General features: G+C 31.0%; 1 protein-coding gene across 1 annotated transcript in view; it reads left to right on the plus strand.

Annotated features, from left to right (window-relative positions):
• Nucleotides 1-6,943: 6,943 nt before the first annotated feature.
• The window catches only part of LOC108773971 (ras-specific guanine nucleotide-releasing factor 1), a 75,503-nt gene continuing 57,045 nt past the window's right edge, over nucleotides 6,944-25,401 (plus strand). Inside the window, exons 1-4 of the mRNA XM_018539962.1 lie at nucleotides 6,944-7,423; nucleotides 10,766-10,986; nucleotides 14,007-14,137; nucleotides 18,281-18,397. Coding sequence (XP_018395464.1) covers nucleotides 10,959-10,986; nucleotides 14,007-14,137; nucleotides 18,281-18,397 — 276 coding nt within the window. The 5' untranslated portion in view covers nucleotides 6,944-7,423; nucleotides 10,766-10,958. The remainder of the gene's footprint in view (nucleotides 7,424-10,765; nucleotides 10,987-14,006; nucleotides 14,138-18,280; nucleotides 18,398-25,401) is intronic.

Consider the following 25,401-nt stretch of genomic DNA (forward strand, 5'->3'; position numbering starts at 1 on the left):
TTAGTATACATACAATTTTTATGATATTTTTTTCACCTATGTACTGTTATTATTTGTCTAACCAAAGTTATACTCGTGTTATTTCATTCGTAAAAAAAACATGTATTTAAAATGGATTTTGTAATAAATGCATAAATTATATATGAAAAAATGGATTCCTGTATATGTAAATTTTTATTAATTGCCAATAACGTATATAAAAAATATTCAAACAGAATTCTCTAGCTTTAATTTGCTTAGCAAAAATCAAATAAAAATAATGTTGATTAACAGCAAATATTTAATACTGTAAGTGTAAAAAAAATGGATTACAATTAAGGTGATAATATGGAGGCTGCCATTTTGTTTATTTTTCAGTATTTCTATATACTTAAGTAAGTATATACTTAAACAATAATTAATTAATACGCTTGAAAGATTAAAATAATTTATAAAATAGAATAAAGTTATTTAAATAAAAAGAGATCGACACAATAATGTGTTTATCTGAATATGTGGTAAAAACGAACTTTTTGCCTTTATATTTTTACAAAATCTGATTTCTTCGGTCTATTTAAATTTCCCACGAAATCCTAGTAGTTTAAATTCATAAAAATTCTGAATGTATTAAGATATTATCAGATTTAGAAATTTCTTTTCATGAATACTTCTCCTATCAATATTTTTGCATTGGTTTTATTCTCGTGAACATTTTATTAAGAATATTAATTATTTTTCTGTTAGCCCTAGGAATTTCTTGAATTATTTTAATTGTTACAGTATATTATCTTTGTTTTTAAGAATTTTTTTATTCATTAGTTGTCATTATTTTTAAATAATTTGATGAAAACTAATGAATACAAAAATTCTTAAAAACGAAGATAGTACTGTAACAATTAAAATATGTTATTTTAATAGTAAATGAAAATGAAAAATAATGTATTATTTGAAGGTATAAGAAGAAGGTATAAAAGTATTCGTACAATCGAGAAATTTAGCTATATTAACTGCATAACTATTGTACAAGATCATACAAATACGGTTATTTTTATGAAATTCTTTTGTTTATATTAGAACAAATATAGAACGTATTTATTATTAATAAATTGCTAATTGATTAATATATATATAAAATCTCTTCCCAGTACAAATATTTTTTTATCACGCGCACACACACATACGCGCGCGCGCGTATATATACATACATACGACCAAACGTTGCTTGTAAGGCGCGTACTTAAAAAAAAATCTCTTTGTTTTTTGCTTTATGTAAAGTTATATCCTGAGAAATGTAAAGCAAGAAACTTTGTTTTAAGCTTTCACCGTAATATGAATCTCTATACGTATACATATATACATGATATATTCACGTATAATGCTGTGTAATATTCCATTTATAATGTTCAAACGTATACAAACTCTCGAAATTCCCCTTTGAAGCACATACACAATTTGGAGGAAAGAACATTTCTCCACACAGTATACGTGACGAATGCATGCGGGCGACATGCTTCGCAGTAAATCCGGAGGCGGTAAGTTGCATCTGTTGCATTCATGCTGAATTCATCGTCACATCTGACACAGGAAGTGCCCGGTTGCACTTTACAATAGACCGATTGCGTCGACGATAGTAAATCCGATTATAGCCAAAGGAACGTATCTATAATTCCATTTTGTGGGGAACAATGCGACTGTTTGCTCATTATTATCGCTAAGTCAATTATGTCGTTTTGCATTCGCAATTATTTCCTTTTCTGTATGGCGCCTACGTCTGGCACAACATCGAATTATTCCAATATTGGCGTCTTTTATACAGATTACCAAAGTAGAACATATTATTAAAAAAATACTCACTTTAAAAATAATATAATTAAAAAAACATAAAAATCACAACTCAAAAAGTACGATTTTTTAAATTATTATTACGAATGTGTTAGCTAAACATTATCCTATTAATCGTCAAAAGTAAACTGACTTATTCATAAAAAATTATCATAATTGTTACAATCTAAAAAGAGCGAGAGTGAGATCGAGAGAGAAAAAGAGAGAGAGAGAGAGAGAGAGAGGGGGGGAGATTAAAAAAGTTATCACTATCGTTATACAACTTAAAAAGTGTGATTTTTGTTTAAATTGTGAAACGAAATGATATTTAATCATCTCACCTCTGTTCACTTACTACTTTTACCTCAGAATAATAACATCAGCAGCGAGAAAGTACACGATAAAAATTTTTGCAAATTATAATTGACTAATGATATTTTTCAATAAAACGACATATGTAATTAATAAACTAAATACCATATTTATAAAATATACTGAAAACAGTAAAAACTACTTTTTTGTTTCGGAGAGAAACAAGTTAAATCATATTTATAATTCTATATGTATGTATGTACAATATATACATATAATATTATTAATTTGACAGTTTGTCATAACTGTGAACATAGCTAGTTTTGTTTTTAGTTATACATAATTCATTTTCAAATATATGGTTTATTTATTAATTGATGAAACACAAAAGAGAAACCATGATGATGAAGCATTATTTTGCGTTTCGAGACAGAGTCCCCTTAAACGCAGAAACAGAAGGATACATAAGTAGCACAAAGATAAAAAAGTGTAACAATTATCGCAAAAACAAAACGCACGAAGAGCTACGTTAATTTTGACGGAAACGCAAGTGCATTTAACTCTTAAATATTTCACATATAATTTACACCGCTCATATACATATATAGAAACCTAGTTATCGATCACTAGAAGATGATTAAAATTTTTCTCTTAAACGCTTTAATAGACGTTGCTCCGCGATGCCTACCCATTCTACAGTTCAACGGCATAATATATCTGAAAGATTTTTTAAAGAGCTCAATTTGACACAACGGCTGTACGAGCACATAAATACGTATACAAGTTCTAGTGTTACGCAGTTTTCCATCGCTTCTAAATTTGAATTCGCTAAAAAACAGTGGCAAAGTCTCTTATAGCTGAAAATAGTGAAGATGAGATAACTAATGAAATAATCCCTCTTAGCTATCTTAATGCTACATAATATACATATATAGGATTACATGTTTATCTCAGTTGAAAGATAAATCTGATATAAGCATTTTAAAGACCTCTGTAAAAGTTAAACTGGCCAATAACGTTAGAAAGAATCGTATAACAATAATATCTATGTGAGAAAATATCAAGAATACAATCAGTTGGCCAATTAATCAGGAATCAACTGCCTACAAATCTTAAGCTGGTACAGGGAAGCATTAACGCTAGAGCACACTTTAGCGATTTTCTCTTCCAAGATAGATTATTATAAATAGTTAATCCAAGATATTCAATATAATCTTTGAAGGAAATAACATTATTACGAATAATAGGAGGCAATTCGCACATGTCAATTTAGGTGATATACTTACAATTAATCTTCCCAGAATCAGGACTGTAGTTTAACAGGAATTCAGCTTAAATTTATTCGCAGAAACCCAGTTGGCAATGCAGTCAATATATCGTTGTTGACTCTGCGGATTGCTTCACCAAGGTAGTAAATCTTATATGTAAGTAAATGAGCAGATCATCGACGTAAAAATTATATTTACAATACATTAGTTCGTTGCCAAAGTGAAGAAAATATAAGATGAAGAATAGTGGACCCAAGCCCGATCTCTGAGAAGTACCAGAAATCACAAGCCTTGCAGACGGTATCTCACTGACAGGGTCACGGACGGCCAGCATTCTGCCACCAAGTAGGAGCACAATTTCGACGCTAAACAAGCGAAATTCAAGGGAGGGGGAGAGAGAGAGAGAGAGAGAGACGTTTCTGTAACGTCATAATTTGAAAATACAGTAGGAGTAAACAGAAGCTTTAACAATAAATTCTTTTAGCTATTACTTGATTAGTTAATAACTTTTTCCTCTTCTAAGAAACAATTTTTTGAATTGTATCGTTTTTGAAGTAAAAAAGCAATAATATGATTTTAGTAACTGAGCTATTATATATTACAGTTTTTTTTCAATGTACATAGACAGAAAAAAAGAATAGATAAAAATTACTGTTTAATATAATAATTTATCATTTCGTAATTTTATTTCTTCGAATAACCGCTCATTGATGCATTTACAAGATGTAATATAATCTTTTTAAATTGAATTATACATTTATTTTCTTGTAAATTAATATTTATTATTACTTTGTGTTAAAAGTATTGGGGTAAGATTATAGGAAGAATTTTTCTTATATAGTGTTGTGCAAGATACTTTATTTTCAGTATTTAAGTACAGATATATAGGTACTAGAAAAACAAAATATCTAAGTATATAAAGATACATCAAATACACGTTACACACACACACACACACACACACACACACACACACACACACACATCTAAAAGGAGTTTTTATTTATTAACATTTATTAAAAAATTTTTCAGAATAAATAGGCATTTATGATTTCATGTATCCACACATAACATTTATGTATTATATATATTTTATTGTACAGGGTGTAACAGCGACATACAAGTCAGTATGACGGGTTGCCTATGCGTGCTGCAGGCTCGCGCATTTGTTCACAACTGCGTAAGACTTAATCACTGAGACGGTACAATCACTCGCATATCTTTTTCATGTATAAAGTTTGTAGTGTTCAAAGTTTTGATTTAGAATATAAATTATATGTTATAATTTTATTACTTAAATTTACAATGAATCAAATTCGTTAGTCGACTATTGAAATTTGCACATATGCTAACTGCTGACTTTCGTACTGTGCATAAACATTTCGAGCGAAAAAGTAATAAAATTATAACATATAATTTATATTCTAATTTAGTTTATAATCAATTATAATAGAGCCTTTCTCATAACAAAGAAGATCTAAGATTTTCTTAATAAAATTCATTATATATATATATATATATATAAAATCTATATCATCTCTTCAACTTCCGTTTTAAAGAATTGCTGAAATCTGTCACAAATGTATCAAAACTTCGGACGCTACAAACTTTATACGCGATAAAGATATGCGAGTGATTGTACCGTCTAAATGATTAAGCCTACGCAGTTGTGAACAAACGCGTACGCCTGCATGAATAGGCAACCCGTTATACTGACCTGTATGTCGCTGTTACACCCTGTACATACATAAATATTCTATATGAGTAAATTCAATATGCTGTATAATAAAATGAAGTAATACTCTTATAAAGTTATTAATTATATTTTATTCAAATAATTTATTCAACATTTATGCATTATGTTTTAAAAATATCAAATATTTAAAATTGTCATTGAACAAATTATTTTGTCTTGGTGTTAAAATTTGTTGTCCTGCATTATCTCGTAAATGTACACTTTTGTTAGTTTGTGGACTCTTCAAACTGAAAAGAATTGTATTAAAGTGTACCATATATCTAATTATACAAAAAATATTTATATGAAATATATTTTTACGCTAAATGTCTGTTGAACGTGCATTCAGTACAGAAAAGTATCGTTCTAAATGTGACTAAAATGCACCTAGATATAGGTACAAGAAATTATACTAATTTATAAATATACGTACCAGTTAAAGGTACCTACATAAATTTTTATCTAGATACTACACAACACAAAAAATAAAATAATCAAAGTAAGATAAATATGTAAAAAAGATTTTTCATTTCGTAGAGACATCAACTTAATATTATAAATTACTCAAGAATTGAAATGTTCTCAGAAATCCAGTTTAAAAAAATGCAAATTTTGTCCCTAAAACAAAATTCTGCTTTTTATTGAAATAGAACTAAGTAGTCTTAATATACTTTTAATTAATACTTTTTTTGCATGAAAGATGAGAAGCTATATGCACTTTACTTTTTTAATAGCTTTGAATAAAAATCTTTTAAGAAAAATTTCTTCTTTGATGGGATAATTTGTATCAAAAGAGCACTCATAACGAGCATTCATTCTAGCTATAAATAAAACATGCAAAAATGTACATTTTAGTGGATTAGGTTGGGTCACAATTAATGTAGTCTTTGTCATAGAGCAACACATTACATTAATTTCCGGAAGCAAAATACGCTACCCCCGTGAATTTCGTGATATCTCTGTTCGTACGTACATATATATATATATATATATATATATATATATAATATCAAACTACTTCATTAATTTTAATATAAAGAGTTCTCATATTTAGCGGACAAATCATGAAAGTCTAAACAAATTGTAAAGATAGAATACTTCGTTAATGGAAGCTAGGTCATAATATTTCATTTCAAACAGGACTGTTTCTTTGAAAGCAGAGAAAAGCGCGTCCATTAAATTAAAAACTTAAAAAATATGTATGTATATAGAGAAAAACTAATGAATCGTAAAGAATGTATACACGTATGCTACATATGTATATAACATGCGTTACATTAATAATGATAATAATAATAATAATAATACTTTTTGTATTACATTTCATTTCGTATTGCATTTTCCATACTTATATTTGTTTATATACTTCAGGAAGTTTTGACCAGTATATTGTACTTGTTGCGCTTATCCATCGAGGGATTTTCTTCAGGACTAAAATAAACTCTTTTTGCTATTAACGCTAATATAGTATATACAATCCAACTTGGTTCGACCTGGATTGCATGGCCAACGGGGGTGTTCTCGAGGTTGGATCCAAGGTGGCTTAGCAAGGGCCAAGCAGCATAGACAGTTCTCTCTCTCTCTCTCTCTCTCTCTCGCTCGCTCGCTATCTCTGTCTGTCTATCTATACCTCTATCTTTCCTTCTTGCTCGTAAAGGGCGAGAAGGTGAGGTGCCTACAGGCAGAGGGTGAGTTTACGAGGCTCGCGAGCTTGCGCATTCGTGGGCCCATCCGGCGCAGCCTCCGGGATCCTTTCACGGGGCGGTGGACGCGCGCGTGTCGCGATATATAGACGGTGGACGGAGCTTGTCGGTCGGTCGGTTGCCCTCGCGCGTCAGGCACGTCGCAACCCCCAACATCATAGCATCGCAGGTCGCCGGGTCTCCCGACCATGAGAAGAGCGTTGGTTGCCGTTGTCGTCGACCGTCATCACGGGACGTCGTCTTCGCCAGCGTTTATATCGTACGCGTCTACATCGCCGCCTTGGTCGTATCGGAAATAAAAGTCGACGTCGTAAATCGTTGTTAAGGATCAGCGCGAGAAAACCGGTGGCACGCGCCGACGGATCTTTTCCGGTGTGATCTCGCGACCGCAGAAGAAAAAAAAAAGGAAAGAGAGAAAGACGAGCAGTATTGGTAATTTTTCGAGAGGGTCGTACGGAGCGGCGGAGAAAAAGAAGGGGGTGGTGATTATACGGCATGCGGTCTTGAGAGCACGCACAAACAGGTGGCGAGGCGGGATTTCTCGCGGAAGACTCGGTGGCTGGCGAAAAAGAGGGCAAACGCGGGAAGAGTGGAAGTACGTGCAGGTACTGTGAAAAAGATACTTTGAATTTTCTTTTATCTATACATGACCTTTCTTTTCTTTTCACCCCCTCTTTTCAATTTCTATATACGTCCATATATCGAGAGGGGAGAAACTTGGAAACAGCTTTTCCATACAAAACGAAACAGCAATCTCTTTTCCGCCTTCCAAAAATTTATCTCTCGCATCTCAAAGCTGCAAATTATGTCAATTTCTTTCTATTTCATTCAGTTCTCTTTCTTAGTAGTCTCTTTGAATTTCGTTCAACAGCAGTCTTTACATTTTCTCAGGAGAAGTGACGATCTTTATTCAGATATCGACTCGGGAAAAAGCTCTTATCACGACTCATTAATGTGAATGCAAACGTCGGCAGAAAGCGGATTTAAATTATGTGAGAACGTGAGAGTTATAACTATCTTCTCTTCTGTCATTGCAGCGTTGGTTTTGAAATTAGGGCTAACAGTCGATAGCATTTTTACGTAATTTAAAAAAAATTTATCACAAAAATTGGAAAGTAACAGAAAAAAATAACACAAATAAAGTAATTAATTATAAAATTGAAAAATATGAAGAGGTATTTTTAAAATGGTATATCTGGCGAGTGTTATAAAAAAAATGGATCCGTATAGCTGGGCGTATTTATCGGAAAACTCCTAGAGCTACGCGCGACTCACGAGCTTTAAATAAAAAGCTATCGTATAACTCAGGGTATTTTCACTTGTAAACGGACTACATACGAATTTCATCCTACTTTAATCATTTTGTTGGCGTAAATACAGGGATATTTACAAACCATAAAATAAGCAATAATATATAGATATATGTAGATTAATTTTCATCGATTTTACTGAGTTTTTGCGCGTAAAATTATTATATAGTGATAATATAATTATATATAGGGTGTAAAATTAACAGTGTTGCAAATTATTTTCCTGTAAATAATTAAAGATAACGATAAAATCAACTTTAACATTTTAGGATTTATCGGTACTTTTCATGTACATGGAACACTATTTTAGCCTCTTGTTTTCTACTCTCGAAATGTTTTTGTATATAACGTATAGATTAATCCTTTTTATAATTCTGTAACAAGATATCTCATATTTTATTCTAATATATAAGATATAAAATATCTCGTATAAAGTATTCACTTTGACCTTTGATCGATTGATGATTCTATTCTTTGCACATAGATACACCAGTGCATCTGCAATGTGCAATTGTTTTTTTCTTTCAAATGCCGCTACGTCTCTTTTTACATTGATCGATTCTTCTTCTCATTTTACATACAAAATAAGGTCATTGGAAAATGAATACTTTTTACAAGATATGTATATCATATTTTATATCAGAATGTGTTAGAGAATAATAAAATGTGAAATATCTCTTAATATACATACGTACAATATTCATTTTTGGAGATTTTGGTTCTTAGCTTAATAGCATTACACAAACAACTGAAAAAGCCGATTTATGTAAGAAAAGAAATAATTTTATTTAATAAAACAAAGAAATTATCTGAAAAAACATGTCTTTTTATCTTTTTCTTACTGTTCTCCCATAGCGGTATCTCATATATCGCATAAAAATGAACTGAAAACTACTAGAAAAGATTTTGTTGCAACTCCAATTTTTCGCGAAACCGATTTGTAATATTTTTAGTTTCGTATTTTTTATAGAATCTTTTATTTAACGCACAGAGATAATATTTCTTGCCTAAAATAAAAATAATTTTTTTTGTTTAAAACATAAATATATATTTTACAAGATATTAACTCTTTGGTATTATTTTCAGTATGTGGCATTTTTGAGATGCCTTTTATTTTACTCTGATATAACGTTTTTTTATTAATACTCAAAAAAAGATAGATTGAATAATTTAGCAAAATTATAGCTCGCTGTGCGAGTTCAATATCTATACATAATTAAAAAGATTTGATGGTTTAACAAAACATTTGTAAGTAATTGTTAGTATGGTAATTCAACTAATTCTTTTCTACAATATAGAAATTGTTAATAGAACAAATTTTCTTGATTATAATAATAAAAATATGTGTGTCATTTTAACTAATAATTTTATTTAGTTGTATACCTTCGTTAATTTACATAGAAAATTGGCTATCCGTATATATTATGGCTATAGATTTATTGAATTAGTGAATGAAGTTTTTAGTTTTTTTAGCATTTTTTTCGTGAACTTGAAATGATTAATGTGTTCTAACAGATCGATATTTCAGAATAAGGATTAATATGTACAAAGAAGCATAACAATTGTAATCGGAAAAAATTGTAACCGGAATCGGAAGTAATCGTTCAATTCGTTATTATCATTGACGATTATTATTGAAATCGCAGTAATAGCACTATCGTTAAAGCTATTAAGTACTCGAGTAATTGAGTTTAATCGCAAATAGTTTAAGATCTTATTTCCGCGGTCCTTGCCTTGCGTATGCCATCGCTTTAATTTCCTACTATAACGATTGCTCGCCCCTTTACAAGGTAAAAACAAAAAATCCACGATATGACTCCATACATGTAATAAATTGACCAATTATAGTCGATTATTCTTGTCATATGATTGGTTAATTTTTCACAATTTAAGACCTTACAACCGCTAAGACTTCTGTCGTAAACCCTGCATAAGTCTTAACGGCAATTTGTTACATTGTTTAATTATAAAATAAGCAAAGAGCTCTAAGAGTATAACACAGAAGCAAACTAAATTTTTTTTATGATAATATGTCTTTTATTCCTTTATCATTACACCTACTTTATAGTACATGGACGTTTTGGCTCCAATTCAAGCCATTTTCTTTGTTATATTGTTGTTGACACTGTCATTAATAGTTACAAAATAGGAGCTCCGAAGCAGTTTTGTAATACGATAAATTAGGATTTTGGATTGATACATTGTGTTGATAAAATCAAATTTAATTTTATACAATTTCAATTTAGTCGCCATAAAATTACGTATTAGTACATATTTTTGTAGTTACATTAATTTTCATGTTTGTTCGGGGATATGAATAATTTGGTTACGTCGTCGAATCGATTCGTAATAATATTTACTCATCGTGAATTAATGATCCATCTGATTTATACAAATTAACGTTATCTCTGAGCGTCCCTGTGATGAAACATGATAATACCATGCATTGCGGCAATACAGCTAAATCGGATGTCAATATGTTTCCGTAACGATAAACATATTAATAGATATTAATGATATCTGTCAACAATATTTACCTCTGTGAATGGTTGATGGTGGTAACACGCTTTTATTGACATAGATCCAATCGTGTTGCGCTATTTATCCAACGGATTCTTCTACCGCGTGTTTTTACAGATGCAACGGCACGGCTTCTGATGAATCTGCGCGGACCGACGTCTCCAAAACCGATCGAGATACGTTCTCGACGCTTAACGTCGAGGCATTATTTTCTATATTATTAGAATCTAAACAAGGTAATTTGGACAATCAATCACCGCTGTGAAGAACGACTGCGGGGAGGCACCTTTTCTGGTAACGACCTGCAATCATGCTCAGTCCCAAAATGCAAAAAGCTGGTAAGATATATCTCGTTTATTGTCATTGAAATGCACGAAAATAATGGGTGCCTTCTATTTACCGATATACATATGTGATACATAAGTATTGTTCCGTCATTTATTACTCATAAAATGCAAAGAAAAGTAGAACGACATTTGTATCGACTGTGTCACTAAATGAAAGACACTCATCTCTTTTGTGTACACATAGTTGGATAACTTCTGTTTAATTTAACACGTTTCATGTGTCTCAAATGATTTAAATTTTTGTGTTAATTTAACATAACATAAACATGTTAGAAAATTATGTAAAAATTTAACACAAAGGATAAAAGTAACACTAATACAATTTGTAGATAAATTGTGGAAACATTTATTTTCTTAGTTTCTTCAGTAAATTTAACATTTATATAAAATGTTAAATTAATACACATTTTATTCATTTTATTATAGAAATTACGTTTTAAAATACATTATTTTTATCTATTTATTTACTTACGAATTATATTATTTTAACACTAAGAAATATGGAATATTATTTTAACATAAAATATTTACATTACAAATTATATTACATTAAATTAACACTCGAATATGTTAAAAATTGGATAGAAAAATTTGAACAAGTACGAGTTTTAACATAAATATAAAATGCTTTTTACTGTGTAATATTAAAATAATTCTTCTTTTATTTAATATATCAAATTTGAGGAGATTAACAAAATCGTATAATGAATACGAGATTAGGACAAGTTTTAGGATTTTTAATTAATTCTTCGAATTAAAGATCGTTATTATACATATTTACTTTAAACATGTCGTTATTAAATAAAAGTAAAACATTGAGAAAAAGACATTAATTACAATTTATACAGTTATAAAATTCTCTGATTTCTTGATCAATACTACATAACGTTTAATATTCGAATACGCTTCATGCAGTATTAAATGAAATTGAAATATTACAATTAAACGCACTTTATAAAATTCCTAAAATGTATTTTAGGAATTTATTTAGCTATTTCCAGGAGATGTATTAATCATTATTTATTTGATCGACAACCATAAAGTGGTTTTTAATTACAGCATGCGTGTGAAATGTATGAATAAAATCGCATAGATTTTCCAGTGGTGCTTTTGTTTCAACAAATAAATAGTATATTTTATTACGGGTTTATATATTAAATATACAAGCGCGAACATCAAAGGTATCAAAGGTGTTCGTGATCCCCGTTCTCGGAACTACAATATTTGCGTTGGAAAGTTTGCCCTCTCTCGTCAAAAACGATAGTGCTTGCTTTATATAAAGTGAAATAAATCCATTGTTTACTGGAAAATTTTCCACGCTATATCGAGATTAGATTTTCCATCCCCGTGCAAGCATATAAATACAAATAATAATCGGTATCGCAGTCTCGACTGCGCGCTCTTATCCTACTCTCGCTCCATTTTTCACACGCGGCGCACGTACATGCGCTGATTATGCGGTGCGGATTATGCGAGTTTTCCCATCCACCGACGCGACGCGACGCAGCGAGGCGAAACTTGCAGCTCGATTTCTTCGAATGGAACAAAGTTTCTCAAATGTCACGTATCTTTGCGCTAAAGTTAAACACGCGATCTCGACAAACGGAACGAGAAACGACCGCTGTAACCGCGCGAGTTTGAGAGCGCTACGGCACAGCTCGGAACTCGCGTCGATCGAGCGAGCTTGCGAAGCTCTGTAGTTAAACCAAAGTTGCATTTGCACGGAACTGAACTAGAAATCGTATCGTCATATCGGAGATTGAAATCTACTCTCGAAAGTGGCTCTCTGATTGCACGCGCGACGGACGTGGACGACCCATTCGCGGCCACCCAAGTGTCCGATTAAACTCCCATTCGGCTGTGATCGATCGCGCGCAATTTTTTAGTTGCGAATTGTTTGCCTCCGCAGGATTTTATTACTTCATTTCTCAACCGACGCGTTTTTTAATCACGGGAGCTTTGCAACTTGTCGGATGTCGATTTATTGTAATAAACGGTGAGACCTGCCGTTGTTTGTTACCGTGGATTGTACTCGGCGGATTATTAATATTTACGTTGATGCGATGCGGCAAACAAGATTCGTCGATACTTTGAGCGTTACTATTGGAACGGTTGCATAACGAAATAATTTGATGCATGATCGTGATACAGTGCATTGTTGTGCCATGCAAAATATATAGATACATTTAGTATATGATTTCGCAATTCAGATATGATTTTACGTTTGTACACATTACGTTGATTCGCAAGCGCGCAGGTAGATCTCTGTTCGCGTAATTAATGCATTCTCCGAAAAGTAACGATGTAAAACATAAAACTCATAGACGCGCTTCAAACGCGAACTCATTACAAAGAGAGAGGATTAATTGAGATAATTTAAGTAATTTAATTACTTGCCGTAATATTTTAAAAGATACTCCTGATATTAAATTTTTATAAAATTTTACAGATTTTTTTTTCTCTTGCAAACGAATTGTTCAAATTTCATTTTGCAAATGTACTCAGAAAATTCACTGATGACATATTGCACATATTGAATTTCTTTGTGCATGTTAAAATTTGAATATCTACATGAAAAAAACAATTTACTGAATTATCTAAAAGTTTAGTTAGATACAAAAGTAAAAATAAGTTTGTTGGACCAGCAAAAATAATTATGTAGAACGCTCAAGTTGCTGTAAAATGTTGAAATTTTTTACATACACATTACAACAGTATTTTGCTCATTCTTTTAGAAAAATCTGATACTTGCCAATATTACTGGAAAACAATAATTACTTCCTGTTTTTGAGTAACAAATTGATCAATATTAGATTTCTAAGGGTCACATTCAAATTTCCTACATAATTATTTTGATGATCCAATTAAGTTTTTATTTTAATCTATATTCAAGCTAAAGTTTTAAATTTGTATTTAGCCTAATTCTTGGATACTATAACAAAACCATTTTTTTTCCGTGTATGCATTTAATTGCCTTATTTACAAGGTCTACGTGTCTGTGTGTGTTGCAGTGAGAGTAAATGATTCTCAACTGGTCATGCTCTCAGAGAAAGCACATTACGATCATTCGCTGTCAGGATATTTGTACAAACGGACAGCTGATTCCACCAAGTGGCAACAACGATGGTTTGTTCTCTATCAGGTCAGTGAATTGTTTGTTGATGAACTGTCATTTATACCTGTACCGAACAGGGCGAGATCCAATTTATGCGATCCGATTTGAGAGAGTCTCACGCTCGAATCTGAATTTAAACGTAAATTTATCTTTTCATTATTCTGAAATACACAGTTTCTTCCCCGACAGTCTAGAAGAAAATCAAACTTTGCGATTAACATTACTTCGCAACGACACACAGTTCGTAATTCTCCGAGATTAATCGCCAAGACTCTTTACAAGAAGTTTACTCGCTGCAAGAAGTTACCACAAAGTTATCATTTCAGTCCAGTATAGTTAGCATAATTTTTAATAAAACGACGTCATACTTTAATATAAAATTTTCAACTATTAATAGCGGTTAAATTAAAATAACAACAATATCTAAGTTTGCACAAACTTGTACGGTGCATGAGACTTCATCTTCGATTTGTGGAAACTTCTTCGCTCACGGGGATGTTGTCTACTCGTGGACTAACAAACTTCGGAAATGAGGCCTCATTAAGTCTTATGGCGCATTTCGGGCTAGCCAACTCGCTGATACAATTAAGAGAAGAACTTTCGATATAGTTCGCGACAGATACCTCGACTCTTGGGAGCATCTATGTCGAAAATTCACACACACATTCGTGCGCGCTTCTTTCTCTCTTCTCTTCGTTCTAATATTTCGCGATCCTTTAAGCCAGCGGTAAATCTTCTCGTTATATGCTTTCGCGATCATGAAGCCGCTCAATTACGGTGCAGACACGAAACTTGTAATTATTCTATTAAAAGTCGTGTTATCGTATCGAAAATGAGTTTCAACTTTTTAAACAAAAAGTTTTCCAGTCCGTTGTTTAATTAATTTTAATTTTTTAAGATAAACAATCTACGAAGTGCCGTGGGATTTACCACTTTATCGAATCCGAAACAGATTACTGGAAAGCAATAAGTAGACTCGAATAAATACGAAAAGCATTGCCCTTTTTTCGTTTTAATAGGATCAAATAAATACGGAGCAGGGGGCACAATCCTGTCTCTTTTTACTTGAGCAGGATCTCAGCTAAAGTAATAAATAAAACGGAATATCTTTTTGTTTGCGAAAGTTTGTTAAGTAAACGAAGATATCATCACGAGCGATAGAGTCTTGCTTCGTTTCTTGCGGATCAAAATTCTGCGATAATCGAGGTATCTTGACAAAACGTTTCAAGTCATTGAATAATAGAAGTATAACTTGTTCTCTTCCAACTTAATAAGTTTATCCTCTGAATTTGTATAAAGATCAGATATTTTGGTGCTGTAGCATTTCATGCAAGAATACTTGCATTTTTCCGGAGATCGCGAATTCAAAAGTATTAAAAGGAATAGGACATTCTCTCTCTCTCTCTCTCTCTCTTCTTTTACGCAGCAAATTGTATACATGCATTTTCCGAGAAAACTTAATCTAAGGTTTGTCTCCAAGATACTTTCTTTCTATTTTCTTACTTTGAGAAATAAGTTTGTTTCATGTTGCTATAAACACAAATGTTGTCATTACAAATTGTACTATACCTGCAACATCCTGTTTTGTAATTCACATAAGTGTACAGAAAAAAAATTGTTAAAATAACTAAAAACTTCACACACACACAGAGAGAGAGAGAGAGAGAGAGAGAGAGAGAGAGATTTAGCAAATTTACAGCTTTCCGTATACGGACAGCTAGTTTTCTATGTTAAAAAATAGAAGCAAAGTCGTACAGCGGAATATAATTAGTGATTATAATTTATAAATAACCGTGTTTGTTGTGTAATAATAGTACGGTAATGTTAATATAACAAATATATAATTTTTTACAGAAATCAATTCAATACATAAATCCAAATTCTTAACGAAATATATTAGAGAGTGCGTTTTTAACAAAATATGCTAGCTACTTTGCTGCTGTAAAGAAGAAAACTTGTTACATTAGCAATTTTTATTGCAACGAAGAATTAATTGAATTAGTATATTGATAATTATTTAGGATATATAATTATCTCAATATAAATAAAAAAACACAAACTAAACGCGAATCAGGCACTAGTTTCGGATCATATATTATATTATATTTAAATATTTACATTATTTTCTATCAAATAATGCATATCACAAAATTCTTTAGCGTTTATTTTATCTTTTTTAAGTGTCAATTGTTTTTATTTATTAGCAACAATACTGCACATTTTATTGATGTCGTTAATTAATAAAATGTGAAAGATAAACTATAGTTACTAAGATATATATCTTCAAAAATTCATTGAAAGTGTAATACAATTAGGATTACTTTTTGACTTTTACAGGAGGTAATAAATAGCATTAGATTTTATGAAAAAAAAATCAATATCATTCTAAGTTGAAATATAAGCATTTAATGAACTGATCCGCAATTAATACATAGAGTCTAATTGTGGATTATTGTCAATACTTTATTTAATTAGAATTAAAACATAAAACAGTGCCGAAATAAAATAATATCTATAACATAATATTTAGAAACGAGCAAATATAAGATTTTTAATAAAAACCAATTTAATAACGTGTTCTTATGATTAAACATTTTACGACCATTAATTTTGTATATACATTTTTGTATTTTAATCATAAGAATATATCATCTTAATTTAATTTTTATTAAAAATCTTGTATTTGCTCGTTTATTGGTTATTTTCTCTTAATATATAAATTATTTTGATGAAATTGAAGCGTATATATATTGTTTTTATTTATAGCCTCTACAATTAATTATAATTAACTCTTAAACGTTTTATTAGTTGTTCGGTACCGTTCTGGATAAAAGTATAAATTCTTTTTTTTTAAAGTGATCCACAACTAGAAGCCTTACCCTACAGCTATAATTTCTTTATACAATCATCAAATCTCCTTAGTTACAGATGCTAAATTCTTGCAGCAAGTTGTAGCTTTGCTGAATTACCCAATCGATTATTTTTGCGCAGTCAACAGTTTTCTGCAATTTACAGGCACGAGTTGCAATTTACCCAAAATCCGTGCAATTAAGCGTGTATGCGTATTACGGATAATTAAAATTTTGTTTGTTTGTCAATACTATTTAAACCGCCAACTACAACATTTCTGGATGCTTGTCGATACTGTCAGGTTGCGACAAAAGCAAAATCGTTCAGAGATTATATCATGTATCACCAATGCGAATTTTATCCTGCGGATTAACCGGAATATAATTGGCTTTATGAAATGAGTGCGTATGTATAATTGCAATATTCATTCCGCAAAATCTTGCGTCAACAACACACATACATCATGTAATTTGATTCAACGTAACCCGGACGTTTATTATTTTTTAATAATGCAGCTGGTAAATTTGTGCAATATTTTAGTACGCGTAGAGCCAAGGTAGCACGATTTCTGCTTTCTCTATCCGGTTTATTACATATATATGCATATTACAAGCTATTATTTTTATAATGAAAGATAAAAACAAATTTGGATTTAATATTGTTTAACACATATCGCATTGTAAGATAATTGAAATATGTGCGAAGTTAAATTTTATATGTTATATGCACATGATCTTAAATGAGTTAAGCTTTAATTACCGTATTCTCCCTGAATACCTCGCTGAAATTTCTTGCTGCGTGCAAAGTATAGAGGGCGGCTTCGTGTAATGCTTTATACTGAGCTCGAGTAAGGCAGCTTCAGTGGAAATGGTCTGAATGTGGTCAGAAATTCCTGCCAGCGTGAGGAAAATCATTATACAAGGCGGAGATTCAATGGAAACTTAAATCACATAATATTGACTTAAATTGACTTGACTTAAATTGAATATCTTCTAGATACGCGTGCGGATTGTATTAAATGTTTAATTTCAAAACTTACTGACACGTTTATGTTTCGACATCGAATATGTATCTGTCACATCTGATACTAAAAATATTAAAAGGAGGATGTTAAATCTTCTAGTAAGAAGATGTTTGTCTGATTCATACTTTTAGCTGACAAAATAGCCAAAAGATTCTTAATAAATATCATGGTATATTATTATTTTTCGTGTCCATGCGTATATAAAAATATGACGGATGCTTATTTATTTTTTCACGTTTTCTCCACTGTACAAGAAAAGCGAACTTTATCATAGACGGCTATGACGTCTGTTACAGAATCTGTTATTCTATTACGAGAACGAGACTTGCTCACGACCCAGTGGCGTCGTTCTGCTGGAAGGCTGTTATTGCGATCGACTCATCACCGCCAAAGGCAAAGAACCAGATAAACAGGTACGCAATGTGTTGCTTTAACAAGCATGAGTTTTGGACTAAATATTATGTCCGCGCTTGAAGAAAGAATCTTAGCGAACTAAATATTCGTGTTTTACTTCCATTTCCGCTTTAATGTAACACGTTTCTGCTCTAATTTAATATTATGAATACGTCAATAAGAATTGCATATGAGTTATCGAAGTTGCCTAAGTCTATAAAGCGGCATCGCGGTATCTTCTTTTTTCTGGAAACGCAAAGTTTCATTTTTTTATATTTTTTATAAAAACATGAGCAAAAATCGTACCAATTTATGTCACAGAAAAACAAATTTTACAAAATCAGTCAATCTTTTCGTCTCTTTTCTTTTTATACTATAAGATTACCACGATCGAAAAAAAACATGGTAATGACAACTATAAAACCCATTCTATAATTGCTATGCGTAAACACGTACAGTTGTAGTTGTAAGAATTGACCAGTTGAATACAAGAAGAATTTTGACTATGGTGGATTTTTAACAATTACGACCACTTACAACTACACGAATAGAATTTTCTGTTAAAATTTATCCTGAAAATATGGTAGTTTGGGTACAATACAATACTTTAAAGATTTCTTACATGCACTTTTTAGGAAAATTAATCAAATTTATTTTACATTTTATTATTATTTTTTATTAGTAAATGAGAGAGATTTACATAGAAAATTCTTCGAAATATTATACAATGTTGTCCTACGACTATCATATTTTTAAGATAAATTCTCCTCTCCATGTACGTTTATGCAATATGTAGAATTAATGTAAACAATGGAATAAACTAATGTATATTGTTGGAATTTTATAGTTGTAATAACTATAAATAATTTATTTAACTATATAAATTCATTCTACATATAAAACTTGTATAGTTATCACTTTTATAATTGTCATCACTATGTCTTTTTCTCAGAGTACACAAAAATGGTTGGGAGGTGACACATAAATACAATTCCCCTATTTCTTTTTAATGGTGCTCAAATACGTAATGGATAATTCAAAATTGTTTGCTGTGTATGTAATATATCTAATGTCAAAGGCTAATGTGTCATTTGTACGCACGTGCCTTAATTTAAAAACACACGCCGCTTTTAACCTACATAGATGAGGGTCGTGTTCTGTTTTTCAAGGTATTCAATTGCGCAACAGTATTATCAGCATTTCAAAAACCTGTGTAAAACCCATAATTTTCGTAATATATTTGCATCCACTTTAGCGACGTAAAAATTTTCGAAACTATCATTTATAAAATAAATCTCTCAAAATATCGTGACTCAAAGTTAGGATCCCCTATTTTATAAAATATTCTTGTAATTAGCGACAAATGTGGTCCATTTGATTCAAGTTATTTTTTAAATCCAGTATTAAACTCTTTTAATATTGAGCGTCCATTCAAATCAGATGCATTTATCGACAAATAGGCGGGGTAATTCTTCGTTTGATTTACAAACATAGCAGCAAAACGTTTCTATTATTTAAACTTTTGGCATTACAAATCCTAGATAATTACGATCAATGGTACATTACTGTCGGACTTTCATGTGTACGGATTCCACCAAAGAGAAGCATCTCTGTTAAACGGATGAATTTGAAATATGCCAAGCAATTAAAAGGTTCATTAACGACATGTGGTCGCGTGAGATAATAGGGAGCGTATCGATTTCTGCAAAGGTCACGTGATGCTGGCTGGCTTTCCCGCTTTTTCTAAAGATACATCGACCGTTTAGTTATTTTCTTTTAGTCTCCTAGACAAGGAGGAAACTGTTATTTTTTTCCCCTTATTTCCACTTTCGTTGCAACCGATAAATCGATCGCACGCGCCTGCTGCGAAAAATAATGCGTAACTCCAATGGCCGTTCTAACAGCCCCTTTGTTTAGCACTGCAATTATCATCGGGCAATGCTGAAAAACATACTCAATGTACCGCTATTATCCACAGAATTATATTTGTTTTGATTTCTAGTTTGATTTGCAACAAACTTATTTTTAATTATTTGGTTAAAGACAAAAAATGATTAAATAAATTTTAAATATTTTTAATAATAAAAAAATAAATATTAAAGAAAATAATATTTATTAATATTTTCCATTTCTAAAAACGTTTGGAACGTAAACGGAATTATGAGATCAAACATATGTTAACATTACTGTATCTGACTATAACGAATAAATAAAATATTTCGATATAATATTTAAAGAAACGTTTTTAATATTTAAGAGGAAGGAAAATATACTTGTGATTAATTAAATGACTTCATTGAAGTACCTTCAGTTAGAGTTTAGCTTTCAGCTATCTGACTCAATATTTTAGAGTTAATAGAATTAATTAAAATAGGAATGTTTATTCTGTGCGTGGCTCGCATAGTTGAAATGGTTTACATCCATGCGAGAGGAAGAGCAGAATCGATGTCGGTTTTGATGACATGTTTGCGTCATGTTGCATCCATGACAAGAACGACGACAACGTTCCTCTTGTGTCTGATTGTGAGTATGCTCGTTCCGTTTTACAACTCCATTGTCTATCCGATGGCATCGTGAGCCTCCTATGAGAGATGCTCGCAGCGACGCGAGACGCTCGCGGGTCTAGTTATACGCATTCCTTTTCCATACCTTATTTTTTTTGTAGCATCGGAAAACGTCTCAAATAGCAAGATGTTGTCAGTATTAACGTCTACTGTAAGTCAATAATATTATCAAAAATATATCATACACATACGTGATAAACGTAAAAAATGAAGACTACGTTACAGATTAATCAATGATGTGATACTTATAGTATAATGACAAAATGATACCTATGGCATAGCTATATGACGTCAAAAATCACGACAAAAATATATGTAATCTTACCATATGTAAGATAAATTTATTTTTCCACAATAATGTAAACTATTGTTTATTCATTAAATATGATTTAAAAACGACGATTAAGTGACGATATATTTACGTATAATATATCGTCACAAATATGTTACGTTTATTTTATGTCATTACTTAATCCACTGACGTCAAATGATGAAAAAAGATCTTAAATTGTTATAATAACGACATCTTACTTGAGGCGTTTATGTCGGGCAAACGTAAATTAATTAAGGGTGACGGACGCTATTTACTAGTAAAGTGGCTCGCACGTCTCGAGGTATTGTAACGAGAAGGTGAGATTATCCGATACTTCGATCCCCGCATTTCTTCTTCACGATATCCCCGTACTCGTCTGACAATGAGAGCTTAGCTTGTGTCTTGGAGACGCGCTTCATTTATCTTTTAGAGGGAGTGCACTATGGATGTCTGAAGGGGTACTTATAGGCCAGATAAAGCAATGCATTTGTTATACAAGTGTACAATTATAACCAGATACAATTGCATGGCTTTCACGTGGGATGTTCACTTGAAGCACGATATCGACACAAGAGTGTCGACTGTTTCGCAGGCATCTGCTCCAATTTAGTGCACTTTACGGTATAGGTAGTTGTCAATTCAACGAGCAATCGTCAACAATTAAAGCCATCGACTACGATAATATTCCATTTTTTTTTCATATGAACATGTATGCGGAAAAAGTGATTTCAATATTGTTTATATGAATAGTATCCTGCACGAGTAACTGTCTACCAATGCGTCAACCGCACGGATGGAAAAGTATGTATGTATATACATATATATAAAGTATCTGTGTGTATATACCATATATATATGTATATATATAAAAATAATATTCTATAACGTAAATGTTTTCATGTTACTACACGGGCAAAAATGTTTCTTCGTGAAATGTTGAATTTGGCGCAATCGCAACAACAGGGATAAACATACGCGGTGAATAAGAGGACCGTAAAAAATACGCATTTCAAATATTGGACGTAGCGGTGAACACGGAAATCAAGAGAAATATATATTGCATTTTCGTTTGAACAGCCTATTAACTGTATATTTATCCGGAATTATCCGATCGGTTCCGCATAGCCCGGTTGCACAATATTTCCGTTTGTCGATCACAACGACAAATGATTATGTAAACCTTCTGAATTAGCATTACAGGGCTCGTTTAACGACCCTATTCGAATTATTTTGACAACGCACTCACGTTAAATGAACTTCTCGTTTCCAACGACCAAATTTATTCTCGCGTTAACGTGGACCGTTTGAATCATGTTAAGTTGCAGGAAAATTGTGAAAATGTAAAGTGTCGGCTAACAAAATGAATAGCTGGCTAACTAAATATACCGCGCACTATTACATACGAATATCAAAACAGCAAGATAACTCAATCTCTTGAGTTAAGAAATAACATTTTAATATTTTTAACTTTCATCTGCATTAAATCAATTTATTTCTGTTGAATTTCTTATTTTCAAGGTAAACAACGTCCATTAATTAATGTTTGCATTCATTAATTAATAAACTAAATTTGAATCGAATATATTTCTTGAATTAAATTGTTTAATTTAATTATTTTAGTTAAATTAACAGTACACTGAATAAGAGCAACCTGTGAAAATAATTAAAAATAATTAAATTTGTATATAATTTGACATTTTAAATTTAACTTGAACTAAGTGCAATTTCGGCCTATTAACATGTTATGATCGATATAAAGATTAGATTGCTTACCGTAATTTATCGCTTTAACTCACGTGAGTGAAATGTGAACTTTTTTCTTTCTAAATTAATTTCCCTTTTTGCTGGAGGAGGGGGAGAATAATCAGCTATTTACAAAAGTATTAATTATATTACTATATTAGTATATTAATATAGTAATATAATTAATACGTATAAATATAATGAATACATATTAATACTATATATTAATAATGTATCAATAACATATACATATGCAAATATATATTAATACATTTGTATAAGTTTTAATACATTTATTATGATTTATATGGATTATTGGGTTTTATGTCTTTGACGATATGACACGAGAAAAGCAACTATTAATTTTAATCATTATCACTAATTTTGACAATTTTGTCAAAAATGGTAATAGTAAATGCAAATGTAAAGAGAGGATATCAAAAAATTGTTGTATTTTTTTTAAAGTTTACATTAATTAATGAGAAATAAAATAAATTTTATGTTTTTTTATTAAATTATATTACTTAAAAAAATATGTAATAATAACCCTTTATGGTCACACTTCAAAAAAGATCACACGATGGTTACTCTGGATTAAAATAAAAATCCGAACCATTTTTGAAGTATTATCAAATCAATAGTATTAGTTCCATAGATTTAAAAAAGTTAGAGTATGTATACATATAATTTTATCCAGAAAGTGGAACAACGCCATTATAGTTAAAAATTTAATTTTAACACTAAAAAAAAAATCGCAAATATATTAACTTTGAAAAATTAGTTTTCTTACTTTAAAAATAACAACTTTCTAAATTTATAATATTCTGAAATTTTTATTTTAGTCTAATATTCTTAAAATAATTTACACTCGAGTTTTATACTCGGATTATTTTGACTCACGGTGACGAAGAGTTAAAGTATAATATTTTAACAAGAAGCAAAAAATGACAAATAACCTTGATCTATAAAACGTATTCAGTCAAGAAATTTAGCTTCTAAGATCTTAGATCACGAACATAGTTATTTTAACTTTTAACCATATTAAGAAAGAACATATACACATTGCTCTAACAAATTACTAATTAATGTTTATTTTACAAATGAAACTTTTTTTATAAAAATCTTCTTTGCATGGATATATTTTGCATTTACTGTATTTATAATTGTTGTAAGATTTGAGAAACACTTGAAAGGCACATTAGAATAATTCAAAAACTGTATGACATACAAAATTATATATATTTGTTTAACCTATATTACCACGCAGTATTTTCTTGCCTTTTTAATTTTGCTATCGCGACCTTAGGACGCAGACAAATGTGGATCTTCCTTTCTAGGAGAGCACGTGCTGGAATATTCTATATCTCTGCCGGAGGCAGCCGCTTTGGATTTCTTGCATTATCGAACATTGTCATTTGTTCCACGAACGAGACATTTTTCTTTTGAAATAACTGTTGTGCCCATTACAAAACCGCAAAATCGTATGTTTTATGTTTATCTTTATTAACGGATTTCTTGATCAACTTTAAACAATTATTATAGTTTGTGATATGATAAGCAGAGGTAGATAATTGATGATTATTCACTCGCATTAAAGGGCATGAAGTCGTGATTCTGATTCACAAGCTCCACTTTTTAATTTTAAGGATACATCAGGTAGCCTCTATAAAAAAGTGATTAAAATTGGAAATTTTTACTTTCCATATAAAAATTATATTAATGTATTAATATATATATATACATATATATATACGTGTGTGCGTGCGTGCGTGCGTGCGTGCATGTATGGTGTGTGTGAAACGGTTCAATGAAATCAATATTTATATTTGACAATTCATTATACAGCTTAAACAAAAATTTTCTTATTTTATCTATTATTTTTTAAAAACATATCTACTTATTGAGATATATAATTTTTTATCAAAGATTCTGGATTGTTTTTAAAAAAATTGTCAACGTCAAACTTTTTGTATTACTTTCAAATAGTATATGTGTAGAAAAGTCTGTAATTTTTTCATATTAAAAATAATATTTGTAGTATTTTTAATTATATCATGACAGAATATCCACTTGTATTTTGGAAACACAAAGAACAGTCAAAATGTACTTCCTAATAAATTATTTTTCCATTACATCAGTGTGTGAGATAGTCGAGATGCTTTTTATTCGCTCATGCTCACATGGAGGTCAAGGATAACGATTCTATATAATGTCGACTGAGAGGCGTTAAATCCGACGATTCTTAATCGAGCCTTTACGTTCTTCTGGAGATGCAGAAATATCCTGCTGTCACATATGATCTCTAATTGATACACAAATAGTATCAGCTGCTATTTTGTTATTTTCGAGTCTCTCTCTCTCTCTCTCTCTCTCTCTCTCTCTCTCTCTCTCTCTCTCTCTCTCT

Source organism: Cyphomyrmex costatus, unplaced genomic scaffold (genome assembly GCF_001594065.2).
Source record: "Cyphomyrmex costatus isolate MS0001 unplaced genomic scaffold, Ccosl1.0 scaffold23, whole genome shotgun sequence".
NCBI lineage: Eukaryota > Metazoa > Arthropoda > Insecta > Hymenoptera > Formicidae > Cyphomyrmex > Cyphomyrmex costatus.